General features: G+C 48.8%; 9 protein-coding genes across 9 annotated transcripts; 5 read left to right on the plus strand and 4 right to left on the minus strand.

The window, feature by feature from the left end:
- Window positions 1–891: 891 nt before the first annotated feature.
- UREG_06747 (uncharacterized protein) lies at window positions 892–4,143 on the plus strand (the record flags this gene model as incomplete). The annotated part of the gene is made up of 1 exon (XM_002583734.1): window positions 892–4,143. One exon carries the CDS (start codon window positions 892–894, stop codon window positions 4,141–4,143), a length of 3,252 nt encoding a protein of 1,083 aa, XP_002583780.1.
- Window positions 4,144–4,875: 732 nt separating this feature from the next.
- On the plus strand, window positions 4,876–5,588 carry UREG_06748 (F-actin capping protein beta subunit isoforms 1 and 2; the record flags this gene model as incomplete). The annotated part of the gene is made up of 4 exons (XM_002583735.1): window positions 4,876–5,002; window positions 5,074–5,343; window positions 5,406–5,453; window positions 5,515–5,588. The coding sequence occupies 4 exons, from the start codon at window positions 4,876–4,878 to the stop codon at window positions 5,586–5,588; spliced, it is 519 nt and encodes a 172-aa protein (XP_002583781.1).
- Window positions 5,589–6,141: 553 nt separating this feature from the next.
- UREG_06749 (uncharacterized protein) lies at window positions 6,142–6,732 on the minus strand (the record flags this gene model as incomplete). The annotated part of the gene is made up of 2 exons (XM_002583736.1): window positions 6,142–6,606; window positions 6,661–6,732. The coding sequence occupies 2 exons, from the start codon at window positions 6,730–6,732 to the stop codon at window positions 6,142–6,144; spliced, it is 537 nt and encodes a 178-aa protein (XP_002583782.1).
- An 846-nt stretch (window positions 6,733–7,578) lies between these two features.
- On the plus strand, window positions 7,579–10,161 carry UREG_06750 (uncharacterized protein; the record flags this gene model as incomplete). Its single annotated transcript, XM_002583737.1, has 5 exons — window positions 7,579–7,716; window positions 7,931–8,069; window positions 8,131–8,174; window positions 8,225–9,042; window positions 9,087–10,161. 5 exons carry the CDS (start codon window positions 7,579–7,581, stop codon window positions 10,159–10,161), a joined length of 2,214 nt encoding a protein of 737 aa, XP_002583783.1.
- A 380-nt stretch (window positions 10,162–10,541) lies between these two features.
- UREG_06751 (uncharacterized protein) lies at window positions 10,542–12,190 on the minus strand (the record flags this gene model as incomplete). Its single annotated transcript, XM_002583738.1, has 5 exons — window positions 10,542–10,726; window positions 10,803–11,050; window positions 11,116–11,206; window positions 11,276–11,793; window positions 11,985–12,190. 5 exons carry the CDS (start codon window positions 12,188–12,190, stop codon window positions 10,542–10,544), a joined length of 1,248 nt encoding a protein of 415 aa, XP_002583784.1.
- A 677-nt stretch (window positions 12,191–12,867) lies between these two features.
- On the plus strand, window positions 12,868–14,557 carry UREG_06752 (uncharacterized protein; the record flags this gene model as incomplete). The annotated part of the gene is made up of 2 exons (XM_002583739.1): window positions 12,868–13,056; window positions 13,118–14,557. The coding sequence occupies 2 exons, from the start codon at window positions 12,868–12,870 to the stop codon at window positions 14,555–14,557; spliced, it is 1,629 nt and encodes a 542-aa protein (XP_002583785.1).
- A 554-nt stretch (window positions 14,558–15,111) lies between these two features.
- UREG_06753 (uncharacterized protein) lies at window positions 15,112–17,021 on the minus strand (the record flags this gene model as incomplete). Its single annotated transcript, XM_002583740.1, has 6 exons — window positions 15,112–15,588; window positions 15,666–16,393; window positions 16,464–16,546; window positions 16,597–16,710; window positions 16,774–16,844; window positions 16,911–17,021. 6 exons carry the CDS (start codon window positions 17,019–17,021, stop codon window positions 15,112–15,114), a joined length of 1,584 nt encoding a protein of 527 aa, XP_002583786.1.
- Window positions 17,022–17,893: 872 nt separating this feature from the next.
- Window positions 17,894–19,034, minus strand: UREG_06754 (uncharacterized protein; the record flags this gene model as incomplete). The annotated part of the gene is made up of 2 exons (XM_002583741.1): window positions 17,894–18,713; window positions 18,847–19,034. 2 exons carry the CDS (start codon window positions 19,032–19,034, stop codon window positions 17,894–17,896), a joined length of 1,008 nt encoding a protein of 335 aa, XP_002583787.1.
- A 908-nt stretch (window positions 19,035–19,942) lies between these two features.
- On the plus strand, window positions 19,943–20,167 carry UREG_06755 (uncharacterized protein; the record flags this gene model as incomplete). Its single annotated transcript, XM_002583742.1, has 1 exon — window positions 19,943–20,167. One exon carries the CDS (start codon window positions 19,943–19,945, stop codon window positions 20,165–20,167), a length of 225 nt encoding a protein of 74 aa, XP_002583788.1.
- Between the last annotated feature and the right edge of the window lie 485 nt (window positions 20,168–20,652).

Here is a 20,652-nt window from a genome sequence, read left to right on the forward strand (position 1 = left end):
GTGGATTATTGGCCAGGCGATGCTGATCTCGAGGTGACTGATTCTTCTGGCATAGTGCTCATTTTACAGCGGCCCTGGGCACACTGGTTCATTGGCTACGGGGCGGTGGCGTTGATGCCCATCGCTAAAGATTCACACCCCTTTCGACAGCTGGCCGTCAGCGAGATGGAGGGGGCCCAAATCCTCGCAACAATGTGGATGTTGTCTCGGAGATTCACGCCATGACACAATCCAAAAGAGCAGAACTCCATCCCGGGCTCCTCTATTCGCCCGTCACAGCCGTTTTGTTTGGTTCACGAGGCCCTTCAACACCGGGGGTCAACTGCACTGGTTTCAGCGCAATCCCTGCCGTCCGGGGTGGAGCAGCTGGCTTGGCGACGAAGCCATCACTAAAATAAGTTCGATGTCGAAATTAATAGCCTTTGGTGCCGGTGGCCGACCCTTCTCCAGGCGATGAGGCATGCAGACTGCAACGTCAAAACAGGAATTCGTGCTCTGACAGGAAAGGGTCAAAGACGAGGGTTTCGACCGGTTTTATCCTAGGTGTTTTGGGCATTCATGGCCGTTTCTCTTGACGAACTTTGCTCGGTGCCTGACCTCTGTGTCCGAAACGCCTTCATTCAGGGGCAAAGAAAAGCAATTTCTGCTGAATTCGAACCGTTTGATTTCGCGAGATCCGTCGAGATTGGACGAAAACGGGGATTATGTAACGACGCTTGATGATGTAATTTGCCCGAACCGCTAGGGTCACCTGACTGCGCGGCTTCGAACCGCGACGCGACGGGGAACGGTTCAACAGAGCATCATATCGGGTGCAGGATGGCGCGCAATTAACTATGGGCAACTAGTGAGGTTGTCGCTCTGTTATGGCCCAGCTAACGTGCGATAAAAATGTCCGACAGCTATGGGTTGAGCGATTTTGCGTACGATGATGAACTCTTTAACCACGTTGATGCATCGGCCCTCGAAACACAGCGACCAGCGAAACGTCGCCGCGTCAGCGCGCTCGATACGGAAACCCAACAAAAGAACATCGAGAACGACCCGGAGTCAGACACGGATTCCAGTTTTTTCAATCCTTCTTTGCCCCCATACCCGAAAGCAAATGGCAACGGTATTTCTGGAAAGGCCACTGCGCGCAAGTCGAAGACGTACACGCCTCAGTACAGTGTTGATCAAGAGCCCTTGTTCGTGAGCCAGACGCAACCCGCCTCGAGCCCATCAAAACTTCGTGGTCCCCGTTGGAAAGCGCCAGAGCGCGCAAAGCCCTGTTCGTTTTCGAGCGCAAGGCCGGCCGCTACATTGCAAACCACTGCAGGAAAAGACACAGATGCGATTGAGGGCGGAGATGTCAAGGCCGCTATTGCCGCGTCGCTTCGGTCATTCGAGGAAGAACAAACCGCTCGAGGAGCAACGAGTCTGGCTGAGGAGCCGTTGGGGACGCCCGATATCAATCATGGTCTTGCTGTTTCTGATCCTGTGTCTACTGCCAAAACGGAATCTGTATATGACTTTGATGATATTCCAGACGATGCCTTCGACTTCGAGCCCGAGTACGCGAAACCTACAGGCAACGGGTCGATTTTGATTTCATCTCAACCTCGGCCGTCGCAGAACTTGTCTCGCTCGCAAAACACCAGTTTCCGACAGACTACACTACTTGGCGGATTTGCTAATAGTAGCAATAAGTCGTCATCCCAACCCGCGGTGCGTAGCTGGCCATTGGCGAACCGATCCGAACCGCCGACTCATCATCTGTTGAATAATCACGCCCTGCGGCGTTGGATTTTCCCAGGGAACCTAGGCAGTAAAAGAGAATACCAGTTCAACATAGCTCATAGAGCACTATTCCATAATCTGCTTGTTGCCTTACCTACTGGCTTGGGCAAAACGTTTATTGCTGCCACAGTCATGTTAAATTGGTTCAATTGGACAAAAGATGCTCAGATTGTATTTGTTGCTCCAACGAAGCCGCTCGTATCACAGCAGGTTGACGCCTGTTTCCATATCGTTGGAATACCTCGTTCCAAAACAACGTTACTGACCGGGAATACTGCCCCAGGTATCAGGGCCGAAGAATGGCAGTCAAAACGCGTATTCTTTATGACGCCCCAAACGATAATGAACGACCTCAAAACGGGAATTGCCGATCCGAAACGCATCGTTCTCCTTGTTGTTGACGAAGCGCATCGTGCCACCGGGGCGTACGCGTATGTCGAGATCGTGAAGTTTCTTCAAAGGTTCAACAATAGTTTTAGAGTGCTGGCGCTGACTGCCACCCCTGGTGCAACTGTTGAAGCGGTTCAGGAGGTTATCGATGGGCTTAGCATATCTCGAATTGAAATACGGACTGAGAACTCTCTCGACATTCGGGAATTCATCCACAAACGAAATGTCGACACTATAACTTTTGATAACTCGCGAGAAATGGAGACGGCCATGGAACTATTTGCCAAGGCGTTACAGCCCGCTGTCGACAAACTCCGAAACCAGAATGCCTATTGGGGAAGAGATCCGATAGCTCTCACTCCGTTTGGGCTTACTAAAGCTCGACAGGAGTGGAATGCCTCTGCTGGTGGGAGAGCCGCATCTTGGCCTGTCAAAGGCATGATAAACTCAATATTCACCGTGCTCGCCAGTCTAGCGCATGCAATAGACCTTCTGAAATATCATGGTATCGGCCCATTCTTCAGGAGCCTAGTTTCATTTGAAGACTCGGTGTTAAAAGAAAAGAAAGGTGGAAAATGCGCTTCTCAGATCGTCTCAGACGGAAATTTCAAGACTCTGATGCGTAAATTGCGAGTTTGGACAAGTAGCGAAGATTTTATTGGGCATCCAAAAATGGAGTATTTAAAGCAAGCTATTTTGAATCACTTTTTGGATGTTGGAAGCAAGATCAACGAATCCGCGGAATCGGATACCCGTGTCATGATTTTCAGTCACTTTCGCGATAGTGCGGAAGAGATTGTTCGAGTTCTCAAGAAGCATCAACCAATGATACGCCCTCATGTTTTCGTCGGGCAGGCAAATGCTAAGGGATCGGAGGGGATGGATCAGAAGACTCAATTAGACGTTGTTTCGAAATTCAAAACCGGCACCTACAATACCATCGTCGCGACATCCATTGGTGAGGAAGGTCTGGATATTGGCGAAGTTGATTTGATTATTTGCTACGATGGCCACTCGTCTCCTATCCGAATGTTGCAAAGAATGGGACGAACGGGGAGAAAACGAGCGGGAAATATCATTCTTTTACTTTCAAAGGGGAAGGAAGAGGAATCATACTGCAAAGCAAAAGATAGCTATGAGAAAATGCAGCAGCTCATTGCCTCTGGGACGAGGTTTACATTCCATGACGACAAATCGCCGCGCATAATCCCCCGTGACGTCCATCAAGAAGTTGAAGAGAAGGTGATTGACATCCCTCTCGAAAACTCTCAATCAGGATTACCCGAGCCCACTAAACGCGCTCGAGCCCCGAAGCGGCCACCGAAGAAGTTCCACATGCCTGACGGTGTTGAAACGGGATTTACAAAGGCTTCGCGTCTGGGGCGTACGAAGACAAAGTCAAGTGGCCGGTCAAAAACAAAGCCAGCTGTGCGCACGCCTAGTCCTGAACTCGAGGAGTTTCCCGACCTCAACGAACTATGCGCGAACCAAAGCCAGGAGTTGGCAAATGACCTGGACTTCCAGGAGATTGTTGGTAAACATACCCCAAGCCTTCGCATGGGTGCCTATCCCGAATATCAAAGATCTCTTCGACCCACGAAAAATATACAGCACAGCAAATACACTCGTCAGGTGGTCAAAACGTTTGAGAACTTTGGACATCTGGGTTCAGATTGCGAGGACCAATACCGGGCCGTGATAGGTGACCCTGACGAGGAAGATCCGAATCTCGACTATCTTTCTACAGATCGCGAAGATGATGTAGAACCGATTCCCAAACCTCAATCCAATCGGGCTTCCCAATCAGAACATTATGACAGCGACCATTCATTAGATCTTGATACGTTATTCCCATTTTTGGCTGGAGCTAGTAACCAGGTTTCTGGGCCCGGCGGAGCCGATAACACAAGCCCGAAGCCGTCCCAGCGAAGAAAACGCTATGCAGTCAGTGATGATAGCGATGTGGAAGAGTAGGAAGTTTTTGTAAATCTGTTCGCGCTGGCTCTTTGGGGTTGATAACCGGGCAATTTTGTATATGTAAATTCAGAGAAATCTGGCATATTGTCTTCTCATGAGGTTCTAGAGCTACAAGGAGAGCCCAATGGCAGGTTGGATAGAATCAGAAATTATTTAAATACATTGAAAAGATCCCCTTCCCGGCTGCTGGAACACCGTACCTTCTTGGGGCGACGCACTGTTGGGTGTTTCCACTCACATCTAAAGAATGACATCGCGTCCACCAGCCGTTCGCAAGCATCAGCAAACCCGCATTTCGACCCGTAATCTGCTCAATTCTCTCACACTCGGACAATCATGGCGGATACACAATTTGACAGCGCTTTGTAAGTTTCCACCTCCCGTCTCGGCTTTCTGTCCGCAGGGAATCGAACAGTCCCGCAACAGTGAACCCCGCTCTGTAAACATCCATTGACCTAGATCGAAATCCGCAGAGACCTCCTCCGCCGCCTTTCCCCACGCGATACGAAGCGCAATCTACAATATATCACCACTCTCGTCCCCGACCTCACAGAAGACCTCCTCGCCTCCGTCGACCAGCCCCTTGAAATCCGTCGTTGTGCCCGCTCACAACGTGACTACCTCCTTTGCGACTACAACCGAGACGGAGACAGTTACCGCAGTCCGTGGAGCAATGAATTTGACCCGCCGCTTGAAGATGGCACAGTGCCAAGTGAAAGGGTGAGGAAGATGGAGGTTGCGGCGAACGAGGCATTTGATGTTTATCGAGAGTTGTATTATGAGGGGGGTGTGGGGAGTGTATACTTTTGGGATTTGGACGATGATGGGTTTGCGGGAGTGGTGCTGCTCAAAAAGGGTTTGTCTATCGCTTTTTGGATGTAATGCGTGCATATACGTTTTATGCCTGGGTTTGCTGACGTGGACTAGGAATCACACCTGGCTCGAAGAACTCAGGGGGCTGGGATAGTATCCATGTCTTTGAAGCCACGGATAGGGGACGTACATGCCACTACAAGCTCACGAGTACCGTTATCCTACATCTATCTACCGGCTCGGAAGTGCTGGGGGACATGGACCTTAGCGGGAACATGACCAGACAAATCGAAGCGGATATGCCCATTGAAGGAGATGCGAGCCATGTAGCGAATGTTGGACGGCTGGTGGAGGATATGGAATTGAAAATGAGAAATTTACTGCGTACGTCAACGCCTTAGCCTGCATCATTCATACAGCGGTCCGTACTGACGCAGCATCTACAGAGGAGGTTTATTTCGGCAAAGCAAAGGACGTTGTCTCTGAATTACGAAGTGAGTTTCCTATTTGCACCACCGCTTCCTTTTACAGAATGCTGATCTCTTGATTTTGTAGGTATACAACCATTATCTGAAACGAACCGGGACCGGTCTGCTCACAGGAATATGATCAGTTCAATGATGAAGTAGCACCCCGAATAGAATAGCGTTTCATAATTAGCTATAGACCAAATAGCGTTCAGGCCTGTGACCGAAATGAGAAATTATGAGCCTCATCAGCTGAGACACACGGTGTCCTTGTAGATACAGTAAACAGTCTTCCTACACAGGGCATACATTCTCCCAGTAAGCCATAAGGTTGCAGGTTTAGCCTTACAACTGCTTGATAGTGCTTAGATAGCAGCGCAGATGTTGTCTCAAATCACACCCAAAGTAAGTCCTTAAACTTGTCCAATATGGCCTTCCCGGCACCATGTAGATAAGTCAAACCAGAGCATCATGGCCGTAAAAAGCTGCGAGCCTAGAACCAAATCCAATCGCCCTGGTGACTCCTCGATTGCATTCAAATATCTAAATTCTGCACTTCGTCCGGGGGTCCAAAGGATCGTGCAAGAAACCCAGTTTGAACTCATGCTGTTGGTCCTAGACCATTTTCACAAAACGCTCTATGTTTCTGGGCCGGAGGTGTGAGGAAGCTTTGCCCCTTGAAAGGGTCGCGGAATACTTCGGCATCGCTGACGTTTCAATCAATTTCCATTTGCTTCAATGGTGCGTCGCCAGCTTCTGTTTCACTAGAGTCCTCGCCGCCCGTAGATATCAATGCATTCACATAGTCTCTCGCCTGCGCCCAGAGTTCCGCCTCCTTATCTTTCCCAACAGTGTCTTTCCGTGTATTTAACCAGCTAGTTTCAAGGGGGTTGAAAGCGGTAGTACCAACACCTTCTCCTGTCTTCACTGTGGATTCAGGGCGAATAATAGATGCTTCTTCGAGAGCGTAAACTTGTCTGCGGAGACGGACGTCAATTGAAGATAGAAGGGAGAAGTATTGAGAGGCTGCCGCTTTGAAGGCTTCCTGATGCGCCGCTAAAGCGCCTTTTCCAGAAGGAGATTGAAGAGATTGAGGATCTTTGTTGTCATTAGTTGGAAGAGGGGTGTTAGTCAAGGCTTGGATTGCAAGACCTGCAGCACGGAGAAGCTTTATCACATCCTAGATCAGGTTAACAATGATCCAAAAAATTGAACAATGGAGCTCTGGATTTACCTGGTCGATTTCGTTGAGTTGCTCAATGCGTTCAGCAGGGCTAAATGCATGGTCAAGTTCTTTCGACTCCATGATCATAAGTTCTGCCGCCAGACCACCTGACAAAGGTTGAGCATCAGAGCATCCGAGCTATCTTCAATGTCGTGCGGTCAAGCTAAAAGGTCATGTGATCTGATGGTTGACTAAGCAGCGCAGAGATGGATATCAGCTTTGACCCTTCATAGATTCACGCCATCATCCAAAATCCATGATACCCTTGACGATGAAGACAGGTTAACTGTTCAAATTTGAGTGAATCTGAATTTTTTGACATTTGGCTCAATTCTTATCACATCTCTTCTACAGAACCATACTTTTTACCTCTACGAGGAGTGCTTAAACATGTCAGCTCCAGGCGGAGCTCCCAGCCCTGGCCCCCGGAGTGGGAGCATTGGGCCGAATAACCCACTGCCTACGCCTACCCAGCAGCAGCCGATGGCTAGTGCTCCTCCTGCAAGCAGCGGCACTCCCACTGCTACGTCTTCCTCGCCAGCAGTAATGTCACAACAGAATTTGAACCAGATTGTAAGTCAAATGAGTTGTGAATGGTGCTAGTACTGCAATATTCTAAGTCCAAGGTTTTTTCCCTTTTTGGATTGTCGTTGTTGTTTAGATTTCATGCAAGGCTTCTTACTGTGCTCTTTTGTTGATATCCTCAGCCTCATGTTTGTGTCATTCTTGGTCAACTTATAAGCCGAAAAGCCTCCGAAGCTGCCCCTGGCTATGTTCCTCAGACGAAAGGGCTTCTCTGAACGGAAAAGCCCGTTTATATATATATCACGTGCTGCTGGGTTTGTGTGCAATATGTTTGTACCCTCTTTCCTTTGCCTTTTCCTCCTGCTTCTAATCCACTCCTCATCCAATCTCCCTCCCATAACTATGGGTAGCTCTTCTCGCAAGTCTCAGCGGGCAAAGCCCAGCTTCTCTGAGCAAATCAATAAGACATTTGAGGGACACCTTGAAATTAATAGGCCTTCTGTGCCATCCTATACAAAGACAAACAATGCAACAGGTGATGTGGGTGATACCTGTATATCACTTTTAGCCGAACATATCAAATAACTGCATGAACGGCGTTTCTTTTTGTTTTTTTGTTTTCCCTTGAATTCACTATTGGTTTGCAAGCTGCAGGCAGAATCATGCCAATTGGGTTGCAAATTTGCTTGCTTTAACTTCCCTTGCGGTCTATGCTTTTTGGTGGTTATTTGTCACTAATGGTTTCTTTCTCTAGGTTATCGATTACCTCGCGAAAAAAGGGTATAACCGTACGGAGATGATGCTCCGCATGGAGTCCGCAAATCAAGAAATTGATGGACGCCCTCTTCCACCCGTTGGGGATGATTCTCGTGCAAGATTCCGCCCTGCTTTCGGTATGTCATAAATTATTTGTTTGGGTTCAAGCAACAGGGTCTTTATGCTAATGCGGCTTAGATATGATCAAGGCTTGGGTCGAGAACAACCTAGACATTTATAAGGTGCGGATCAAGTTCTCACTGCAATGTTCGCTTCTAACCCATTCCTACAGCCAGAGCTTCGACGCATTCTTTGGCCACTATTCGTCTACTCGTACCTCAGCCTCGTCTCGACTCTGGCCTCAACGGAAGCGCGCCAGTTTTTCGATGAGAATAAAGATTTTTTTCTCCCTGACCATAGTGAAGATATTCGCGCCCTTGGACCGGTTACTCTTCCCGAACACCTGAAAACTAACAGTGTGGCTAAAATATATCGGGAAAATAAATATCGCCTCACATTAAGCAACCCTGCTTTTTCCAATCTCATGCAATATCTCGAAAGCAAAGGGAAGGAAGGCGGATCTTTGATCTCTGCGCTACTCAGCAGTTATTGCACCATTGTGACCAAGGAGCGGTCTTCTGACGAGCGATTCAGCTTCGCGGCGATGTTAGCCAGGGCAAATGACATGGATGGCGGCCCACCCCTTGAAGATGAAGGAATTCCTGGCCATCATCCCGGTTCTGCATATACCGGCGACAATCCCGCAATGGCGGGCACACTTCCACGCCTAAAGCTGGGAAAGTTACCTCTTGAACCCGAGCTGGAGAGCGACGTGAGAGCAGAGCTTGAAGAGGTAGATAACAAGGAGCCTGCTCCTCCTGGACGCCCCTCGCTTGTTCAGCATTTCGAGCAGATGATCAAGAAGGAGGATGATCTCGAATCCCCATCACGTTCAGACATCCCGTATCCAGCATCACTCGCCCGGGATGTCGCAATGGAGGTTCAAAAGGTTAAAGAAAACCGCGATAGGTTTCATATCGAAGGTCGCACCGGAGGCATAGGCCCAGGGATTAGCGTTTGCATGTTCACGTTTCACAACACATATGATGGGTACGCAAGTCTCTTGAGAGTACAAAACTTATTTGCTAATATAGAAATAGCATTAATTGCCTGGATTTTTCGGGGGACAGTATGCTTGTTGCTGCAGGTATGCAGGACTCATACATTCGTGTTTGGAGCGTCGACGGTGCCCCAATACAACCTACATATCCAGAACTCGAAGATAAGGATTTTAAGCCCTCTAATTCCCGTCGCCTCTACGGCCATTCGGGTCCGGTTTACGCAGTTGCGTTCGCACCGGCAATTGCCAATTCTGATGATGCAGAAGTCAAAACAAACACACGTTGGCTTCTATCATCCTCAGGCGACAAGACCATTCGATTATGGTCACTCGACCTTTGGCAGTGCATGGTTGTGTATAAGGGACATGGCCAACCTGTTTGGGATCTAGCCTGGGGTCCCTACGGTCACTATTTCGTTTCAGGTGGACATGACAAGACGGCACGACTTTGGGTCACTGATCGAATTCGTCAACAGCGAATTTTTGCTGGACATGACCAAGATGTTGACTGCGTGTGCTTCCACCCCAATTCTGCATACATTTTTACTGGAAGCTCCGATAGAACAGTTCGTATGTGGGCCGTTACCACTGGTAATGCGGTTCGCATGTTTACTGGGCACACTGGCAATATCACCTCTCTTGCATGCAGTAAAGATGGTAAACTTCTTGCTTCGGCTGACGATCATGGCTCGATTTTCCTCTGGGACTTGGCTCCGGGCAGACTCCTGAAGCGTATGCGCGGTCATGGAAGGGGTGGTATCTGGTCTCTATCTTGGAGCGCAGAGTCCACGGTCCTCGTTTCCGGTGGTGCGGATGGGACCGTTCGCGTTTGGGATGTCGCCGGGCCAGCTACCGACCCCAACACTAGCCAAGGGAAAATAATTGGCGAAGGGGGGACGGGAGCCAAAATCGACGCGGCGAACACGACGGCATCTTCTGCTGCCCAAGCCGCAGCCGGTGTCGGGACAGCCAGCGGAAAGAAGAAGGGCAAGGATGTGGTTGTCACTCCAGACCAGATCAGCGCCTTTCCGACGAAGAAAAGCCCGGTTTACAAGGTCCATTTCACCGGGATGAACTTGGTCATTGCTGGTGGTGCTTATTTGCCGTGACTCCACAGTTATTAGCTCTCGAAGACGGATTTTTATTGCTCTGTATGATACCTTTGGATGGGGTTTTCTGGGCTATGGGCGCGAATTGGAAGTGATGGGAGCATGGGGAGGGCATCGGTTTCTTATGCTTGGCGCTTTGGAAGAGCAATTTAGCGTAGCTACGGGCAAATATTGTCTATGTAACTTGCCCTAGCGGAGAGATTTTCATATTCCCCGTATGTACTGTATGTACACCGCCGAGATGCCACTAAAAAACATTAAGGAGTACCAGCATCATTTTTAATAATCCACACCTTTCCACATCGGTAAGCTTGGATGTACGAGCTAACCTTAAGGGGTCACGTAGAGCAGTCTACTTTATACGACCAAGTGTCTCTTGATCATGGCATTCCAAGTCCATTGGCCATCGCCTTTGAAGCCATTATATCTCCAACTTTAGGGGGAAAGACAAGCGCGCTTCTATCGTTCCGCTTGTAGAAATCTACCAGGATCTGAGCTGTTTTGCTCGGTTGATCCTCATGAACGAAATGTCCGGCTTCAGGGAAAACTTGTAATTGATATTTTCCTACCACGATTTTATCAGCTCGTCTTCTCGAATTCACCCTGTAACGCATGTTGATAATGGGAACGGCACTCAATACCTTGCATCTGTCCAATCATCAATTCTTTATCCAGCCTGTCAGTTCCCGCCAGGAGAAGTAATTTTCCTCCTTGGGCTTCAAGGAACTTTTTACTCAGGCCGATAAACCAATTCTCCCAGAAGGGCTTTGTAGCTTCTAGATCCGTACTCCATTTCCATGGGCGAGTAGAATCTGTAGGGTCTTCGCGGAGCAGGCCTGGAACAGAAACGCGAGCCGAAGTAGTGTTTCGGATGGTTCGAGATCGCAGACTAGTGTTGAAAGGAGCGGTCACACTTAGTAAACGATGTGACAAGCAAGATTTGGAGGAACATACTGCCATGTAATCCCAGCTAGTAAGGAAGGAAAACTAGATGGGCGAGTTGAGAGGTATGTTTCCATGCTTTGAAGGGCATCCATAGCAGAGCCTAAAAGACAAAGGTCAGCGGCCAAGGACTAATATTACGAAGTAAAGGGAATAGTATAACGGTACCAACCTTCCACAACGTCTAGCACCGCATATGCGAGGACGTTAGACCCAAGTTCACCATTCCTAGCGACATCCGTAACTACGGCGCCACCAAGGCTGTGTCCAACAAGAACCAAAGGTGGAATAACATCCCAATTCATTTTCACTTTTGTTTGATTAATGACATACACTAAATCACGGCTCAGCGTTTCAAGGCTCAAATCCAATTCAACCTTGCTATCTTCATTGGAATCATCGACCCGCGTCCCAATCTTGGAAATAGTACATCCATGGTTGCGTGCATCCAAGGATAGAACTCCCGCTGTTGGCAATATCTTTCTGATTTCCTGCGCGCAAGCAGCGAATGATAGCCCCGACGATCCTGCTCCGTGATGTGTGACAAACAGCGGACCAGAATCCGTGGGCGGGCTGATATAAGCATGATGAATCAGGTTCAGATCGCCAATATCTTCCTCGATAAACAGTTCTCTCTCGAAAAAGCCAGTCCACGGAAGGGAAGAGAGATCCCCTCTTCCTGCTTGTGTCCTTTTAAAATTGAGAAAGATTAGATACCTTTCTATTTCACATCTTCGATCGGGGTATAATGCATTCTAAGGAGAAAGGCAGTCCCTCGTACCATGTTGTCTTTTGGCCTTGGGCCAATAGACAAGCATAATAGGAGTGTGACAACTCGCCATCCGCTCGGGATTCAGGGCGCTCAAGAGAGGAAGACATACCCACTGGGCCTCGCAAATAGGTTCTGGCTAGGAGACGGCCGCACAGTGCCCGTCGACGACGCCGATGATGCTGAGGAGGAATCATCCTCTTCACCATGCCCTCCAGCGCCCTGTAGCACATGTTCCTGGACTTCGTCAAGCATGGGATGGTCGGGGGGCAGTCTTGCCAATCGAGATTTGACAACGGATTTTCGCAATTGACTCATACTACCAGATACGCGCCAAATCTATAGGTTGTGGCCTTTATTGCAATCTGATATCAGATTCGGCGGGACCCCCCTTGCAGTAAACGTAACGTAATCTAGTTACCGCTCATCGACGGCGAATTTGGAATCCAACCCCACCAACTAAATCCACGATTTCGCAACAACGAATATTTGATACTAGGAAATGGGATGGAATGCTATATAGAAAGTCCCGTAAGCTATCCAGAACCCTTTGCGTTGGCCTAATAACGCCGCCGGATTTTGCTAGTAGATGTAGGGCATTGCGGCTTCATCCTGCTTTGAGGTTCCCGTTGCCTCATTAGGCGTCCCCTTAACTTAAGCATTGCACTAGGCCTATTCAGGGCTCTTACACTAAACTCTTTTTGGGATTGGGACAATACAATAAATTCAGTACTGTATGAGGGGTAAAAACTAAGCTTACCCCATTGATGACTAAGGCTTTCCCCAAGTCACGTGAAGAGGTTGAACCACGGATGACGTCATGAGATGATTGCCACCAAAACGCAGAACAGGAATTGGACATCGGGCTGCAGGGATAATTCAATTCTAGTATTGGGTATTGGCCTGTATAAAAAGGGACCGCCTGCTCAATTCATCGGCAGTAGCCGAGTTCTGAACTTATCCTTTATAAGAAATTCATGTCATAGCGCTGCACCATGTCCCCGATTTGGGGTTCACCACGAAATGACGAAGCGGAGAGGGCGGAAGAAGCTCCTAGAGACGAGAGAGAAGGCAGCCAGCGGGGCCCAAAGACTCGAGATAATCGGGATCAGGAAAGGGAACCTGATGAACGGACGCGCCTGTTGCCTCAAGGAGGTGCATATTTGAGTCCAGATGATCCGGCTGTAAGCAATTGGCTCCATGACGTCCATATCAGTCAATTGACCAGGTGAACGGCGTGTTTAGGTCTCCCCCTATAATCTGTGGGGTGTTCGCGCTCTCCGGTCGTTAACTATTCTATTCCTTTTGATAACCCTTGTCTGGTGGGTGCTATTACTGGTTTCTATCTTTGTTAGCCCCCCGATGATGAATAGCCGTGGTTCTGGCTTCACCGATTTCTCCTACACGACATTGACCCTCAGCAATCTTCTTATTGCATTGATTTTCTTTTCCGTTCCTTCACTGCCAATGACAATATGGGGCGCGTCGATGTCAGTGTTCCTGGCAGTAAATTTGTTCATCATCCTCGGAGTCCCACGCCTCCGGGTTGAAGAGGGATGGATTGGCATTGCGTCTGTAGCATGGGCGACACTTATATCCCTTTATCTGGTTGCTCAGACGCGATCTGTTGCTTGGGGTAAGCGCGAGGAAGAAGAGCGGCTGACTGGACGAGAAGAAACCCGCAGACCGCTTCGGGAATGGGTGGCTGTGCTCGTTCAAACGATCATCATGGCCATCACCGTCCTTATTGCTATTTTGCTCATGGCGACGTTAATTCTTCGCGCAAGAGATGCTAGCCTGCCTCCGCCAGGAAAGAAATACTATGTCGACAACGACAAGTATCAAGTCCATCTCGCGTGTGTAGGCGAGACCCATTCCGACAGGTCTAGCTCAAGGAACCGTACGACTCCAACCGTCCTCGTCGAAGGCGGTGGGGACCCTGTTGAGTACAGCTTTCTAAAGTGGGTTGATGCCGCTTACGACCATGGGTCTATCTCGCGGTATTGCTACTGGGATCGTCCAGGGATCGCATGGTCCGAGAACAGTCCCTCTCCTCATTCTGCGGGGATGTCAGCCGATGCCCTCTCTGAAGCCCTTGCTCTTGCGGACGAGGAAGGGCCCTGGGTTCTGGTTTCCACCGGAGTTGGCGGCATATATAGTCGTATATTTGCTAGTCGTCATACCCGCGATATCGATGGGATCATGCTCGTGGAGGCCATGCATGAAGATTTCCTTGGGGAACTGGGAAAGCCTGGTAGGGGATTCAAGCTCTGGTTACGAGGAATCCTCTCTCCGCTAGGCCTGGATCGATTAGCAGGAGCTATATTCAAGGGCCGTACGCGAGAAGACCGAATATGTGGAAGCCGATCATACCAGGGCGGGAAATTCATCAAAGCAAAATTGCAAGAAAGTTTAGTCGCACAGTCAATGACAAAGAGCGAAATATCGAGTGCGAGAAACATTCAGTCACCCTCTACTCCGCTGGTAGTTGTCAGCTCGGGGAGAGAGATGAGAAGAAGTAGGGAGTGGGAGGAAAAACAGGAAGACTTGACCAAAATCACCCGGAAGCTTATTGCGTGGGATATCGTGAAACGTGCACCCCATGAAGTCTGGGAAACCGTTGAGGGACAAAAGACATTGGAGAAAAGACTGAAGGAGTTGGTTCGGGGTGAAGATGAAGATTGAGCCAAGTTTGAATTTGACCTTGATTCCAATATCGTGCGGTTTTTGCTGATACAAGAATTTGTCTCTGTTCGTCCTGTCCTCGCGGGCGATTGCGTCACCATATTGTATGTAGGTACTTCGAGTCATTTCTGCTTTTCGAGCGTCGGCGCGCCTTCAGAATGCTTTTGAAGATTGTTAGGATATGTCCTTTCTCGGTTTTCTGCCTCCGGGGTAGTCAATGGTTCAGGTTTCTAGAAGTGAATATTCAATTTTCGGTCCCGGAATAAGCATCGCTCCTCAAATTGTCCCGCCTAGATTAGGGACATGAGATTTGAATGATCTTGCCCTCTTCCTGGCCTGGTCACTTACATTGAGATCATAGACATCCGAGAATCAGACCCATTGAACAAGAGATATCCGTGCGGAAGTTAATTAGATTGCCGTCTATTTGTGCTTGCATAGTCGCAGTATTGCCCTTCCACGCGGGAAGCACGATTGGGTGTATGTATGTATGTATGTATGTACATACAAGGCCCTTATCAACATGGGAATTCCTTCCAGATATAAGGCCTTTGCTAACTTTTAGATTCCATCTCCACTCTCTCTGAATCATCGATCGGAACAGTAATATTGGGTCCTTCGTACTGATCCCCTCGAACAACCCATGAGATCAAAGCAAGAATGACTATACAGCCCAAGGTCAATGAACTCCAGTTCATCGACTGTGTAGTCGGATGCGGCTCAATCGGGAAGACCGCAGCAACTAGGAAACAAATGAGGAACAAGAGTGCCAAAATATTGATCATGTTTCCGCCAAATTTGCCCAGAAAGAACGGTGGTGGCTTGGTGAGGTTCCCATACACGCTGCCATAATTGCGATTGTGCAGTCGACAGACGATGGAAACAATATAGGAAGCCAACAGTGCGGAGATTGCAATGGATTGGATGTTTAAAAACGCTTCAGTGGAGCCAAGGGGTATCAACGCGATGCAGCAACCGATCAGCCATGTCAGCCAGACCGCGTTTGCTGGAATATGCTTGCTGAGAGCAACCTACAAAGATACATTAATCATTCATTCCGTTGCGTTTTCTCCTTTTTTTAAGGTGAGGGAATCCAACTTCAACGTACGCGACTTATCCATTGGGAGAAAGGAAGTCCTCCATCGCGTGCAAATGCGTAAAGCTGACGGGATGAAGTCGTATTTGCGTTGATGGAGCAAAACACGAGAAAGAAGATTATAAACGCAATCAAGGCCAATGTTAGCTTCCTGCTTTCTGTTGCATTAAGGACGATTTGGACCCAAGGGGCTCCGGTAGGAGTGTCAAGGACCTCCTGAACGTTTCCGACGACAAACATAGTAGCGAGCAACATCAGAAATCCAACGGTATAATTGACGCTTGCCGTGATCATCATCGACCTGGGAAGGTGTCTCGACGCGTCTTTCATCTCTTCTGCCAAGTGGACTGCTGAATCGGCTCCGATGACGGTTATGATGGGACCGCTCGAGCCCACGAAGCACGCAGTACCGATACTCCCCCATCCCGCATTATCTTGGAAGGCCGTGAAGACTTCTTTGGCGCTGGACCGGTCTCCCATGACGAGGAGGATGACAAAGAGGGCGAAAAATTCGATGATGTACAGTGCGAACACAACACCTTCGAGCCCTGGAGTTTTCCTGGCGCAAAACGTGTTGAAAACAACAGCCAATGTGCAGATTGCTACTGTCAGTGCTACGACATGCCATGGTTTTGGATCATACGAATCCGAAGCCACAACGGCGAAAGCCTGTATAGTGGAGGCAGCAACATTGGCCGGTGCGGGAACGATGGTCTGCCATCCCAAAGCGCACATCCATCCTGGATAAAAAGGGTATTATGGTTAGCCTGGTCTGACGGCAACTTGTATTGAGCATATTGTGATACCGACCGACAATATAGCTGGCAATTCGCCGCCATTTTGGAGGAGCAAATACAGCTACCCAGTGGTACTGCCCGCCCGCGGTAGGTTCACTTCATCAATCAGGACATTGCATAGTACCAATAGCCGTATATGGGCTTACAGAGATGTCATCTCCGCCATTGATAGAACTACAGTAAACATGCCAGTGCACACTCCCGCATAGACCCAAATGGCACCAGCAGGGCCGCCGTTTGTAAGAGATAGAGCCGCAGTGCTGTCCCGGAGGTTAGTCGCAGGTATTGTCCACGGAAAAAGGAAATAAAGTGAGCGGACTGACAAGAGGGAGAAAGGCCATGTTAAGCCCAGGAGTACAGCATATCCGGCAAGAGTTATGGTCGTGTAGACCCGCTATATCAGCCAGATGTTAAGGAGATCCGATCTGTAATACTCCATAGTCTCCGAGAATCCTCTCACATTTAATTCTTGCCGCCTATTCATACGCCTCATATCCTCCGCATCCTTCGCGGTTCCCGCCAATGGTGCCATGCGAGAGTCGTCAACATTGTCCGTTTCATGGTAGCCCATGATAGTTAGCAGCGGGTAGCTTGGACAAATACCTCGAAGGAATGTCTCTCGAAACAAAGGTTCGCACCGAAAGCAGAGCAATCAAAGGTGAGAATGGAGACAGTATGAAAAGAGGGCTCGGGACATGTTTCATATAACTAGCCTGTTCCCTGCAGACATTCGATCGTCTTTGGGCTAACGTTGCGATTTGTACAGCTCGAGCAATTAACGAGTTCCCGCAAACCCCGGCGGCGCCACGACTTCGGGTATAAAATCATGCTGCCCCGGCATGGTTCTGAGCAATCAGCATTGGGTGTTGGCGAGATGGCTGGTGCAGAAATCATAACGCTTGCGCATGACGATTTTCATCTCGCGGAAACTGAAGTTTGGATGGGCAGTGACACTAGATCGATTAACTAGCAAGTTCTTATGAGTGCGCTAGGGCGGGAGTTAGTGTGCATACAGATGTCAAGGGAGCAGTCCTGATATTCAATCCCTGGGTTATCTCCAATCATACCCATACAATGGGAGTGTTGAGATCCACCAAGGAATATCTTGGGGAGTCGAGAACGCCATTGAAACTGGATTCATGGGATATGTAAATTTCAATGCGGGAGGAAAGTTGAATTCCTCTTTTTAGCGCGATGGTAACAATTTATGATAAGACGCAACGACATATTGAACTAGTTAATTATTTATAGGCCACTACAGTAAAAAAACTGGTGCTATTGCTGTTGGAGGATTTGTCTGGTATAAACAATGAGAAACTCAGCTCAGAATACTCTTGCTTCGGGAAATTCGAGGAGTTCCAAATGACAAGCAAATGACCAGTCCGGCAGATCCTGTTTACAGCCACAAAGGGCTATAGAATTAGACGCATCCTCGAGATCTGCTTAGCCTGCGGACAACATGCCACCAAGCACCATCATCTGCACCATCCTTCTCCGATCAACTTCCTTCTTTAGCATCAACAAGCAAGTTGCCACCACCAATGCTTCGTCAATCTCAACCCCCATCGCATCAGCGTCCAAAACCAATTCACCTCCATTGCCAGCAGTGGTCTTCGTGGTACCAGGCGGTCTCGTTTGTTCATTCCTAACTAGTTGGGCAATACGCCGCCCCACGGAGTTGGGGTTGTTATTGTCCAGCTTCTCTAAGACGAGCAACTTCTTACAGCCCAACTGAGGATCGTCGCAGCGGACATATCGCCACTGGAAGGAGTCACCGTAGAGCGTAGTGAAGTATTGCGTGCGAGACTTCCATCTGCTGGTGACTTTTATTTCGAGACCCGTGGCTTCGTTTGAGCTTTCTGGCTCATCGTCGAGCTCCACAGTTTTAGATATAGGACGGATGACGGGGTCACGGTTCGGTCCGAAGAAGTAGATTGTCTTTAACATGTCTCCTGTCTCCGGCGTTGAGAGTGTCGCGTCTCCTGAACAGCGCTTGTCGCGCTTGGAGGTGTACGCGACCGAGCCATCGGAGCGGTGGATATTGATCTCTAGCTCAGACGAAGGGACCGGGAGGCGGACGAGACGGATGCCATGCGAGTTTATAAAGAGGGATTTGCTTGGTGTGAAGGGAAACGCAGTTCCAGTGGATTCGACGGCTGTTTCGGCACTGGTGATGGAGGACGCGATGCTCGGGGGGTATTTGACATCCTTGGCTATCTCTTTCTCAAAACCTAGACTTTGGCTGAGGTCTTTGTTCTCCATTCTCAAGTGTCAAAAGGTAGTAATATCAAATATAGGTAGAACAAGAGTGCTTTGCTAACTATTCTAGTGAGCAATCCAGCCTGTCTGAGGCCGCTCCTGTCCCTTTTTAACTGCATCGCGGCCAATCCATAAACCCTGACTCCTCAGGGCTGCTTTCACCAACATCACGCACCAACTTCCGGGAAGGGAATTTGTCGTATTCCATCGGGGCAGTAACCGTTGCGGAAGAAGTTTGGTCGTCGTTTCTGGGCTTCAAGCGTGGCTGTGAGCCAAAGTGGCGGAGCCGAGGCTCACCAGCTGTTGGTCTTGGCGGATATGGCATCTTGAGCCCTGCAGACAACTTGACCAGGATCAATCTTGCTTTGTTGGTTGCTCAGAGGATGGAGATGCGTCTACTCCGTATTTGGACTCAACGGACGAGCCTCAATGATGGTCGTATGAATCTCCCTTAAGCCACGCCGACTGTGCTTAATCGTTGCTTAATGCTGGCATGTGGATTCACCTCAAACAAGGAGCCTGAGAGTGCCTTGGGTAGTTACTAGAACCCATCCTTTCATTTGGCAAAGCTAGGAGCTAGTAAACATATATCAACATATACCCGAAATCATTATAATCCATATATTACACTTTTATAATTTGAAGTCACTTGTTGCAATACTTTCAACAACTTTTGTCCAAGGGCTATGGTCAATGGCACCGACGACCTTTGTCGATCCGCCATTTCATCTATTTATGTTAGCACCGAGCTGATGAGCCGAAAAGAGAAATCAGTTACCATGCAAAAATGAGATGGCCATTTTCATTGCCGATCCGCTCCCCTAAATTCACATTACTCTGTTGTCTTCCACCATCAAGATCAGCCCGCAATACGGGCACCTTTGCGGCCCCCTCATGTGGATTGAATAAGATATTGTGAGCATGCGAGGAGAAGTCCTTTCCATGCCACATAAAATTACCTAGTGCACATCAGCATGGAAGCATTAAGCAGTCGAACGATTCAGCTTGATAATATTTGGTATCCGGTGTTCAGCCAACTGACATGACGCGAAAAACATGGGGTTGGGAAAGAGAAACTGAAATCGAATGGGTAGTTATATTACCATTGCTGTCTCCGAGACAGGTATTAAGATCCAATGTGCTGTGCTGATAGTGACCAGAAAGGTCGGCACAATCAGCGGCTAGAACGTGGTTATTCTCAAGCTTGATATTCTGGGAAGACAGCTGAAAATCATGGGGCGCCATAATGAGTTCTTCGTGATAAACAAACTTGGATTTGACTGGTATGCGCGAGTGTACAACTTCTGCAATTTTCACAGGGACGTCAATTCGAAGGGGGCCTCATCCTTGATTTATAACCGATTGAAGCCCATACAACGAAATGAGGGCTCTTTGGGGTCTATGATCAAATTCCAAACAGGTTTCGACGCGGAGATTCGGCCTTATGAGTCCATCTGAACGGGACGGATCGATTCATGGGAACTATCATCTTTCGGCCGGTGGCAAACAGGCCGAAAAAGGGATGAACTGATACCAGCAGCTGCAATATGAATGATCCGCCAGACGGTGAGAGCATGGTGACTTGGTGTATCAGTACGCAATGGTTCGACATTGCCACCTTGTCCCCTAAATTCCCCGTAAGAATGCTCTTATTCCATACTTGCGAGGTTATGTTTGCAAGACAAGATTGTAGAACAGCTTGTTCTAGCCCTGTCTTTCGAACCGCCCACAGCCAAACTCAGTTGCTCACAGTCAGCATCTAGTAACAAGCTCGATGTTCCGGGACGCTGGAGGCCGCTGGGAAGCCTGTAGCTAAGCAACCATATGAACGGGTAGGCGAGAACTGGGCTTTGCTTCAAGGTGAACCAGTCTCACAACGGGATAAGAAGGCTGGGATAAGCGGCAATGCTTGCTTAAAGCACCGAAAAGACAAGGCCGCTTCG

Source organism: Uncinocarpus reesii, genomic scaffold (genome assembly GCF_000003515.1).
Source record: "Uncinocarpus reesii 1704 scaffold_4 genomic scaffold, whole genome shotgun sequence".
In the NCBI taxonomy this organism is placed as follows: domain Eukaryota; kingdom Fungi; phylum Ascomycota; class Eurotiomycetes; order Onygenales; family Onygenaceae; genus Uncinocarpus; species Uncinocarpus reesii.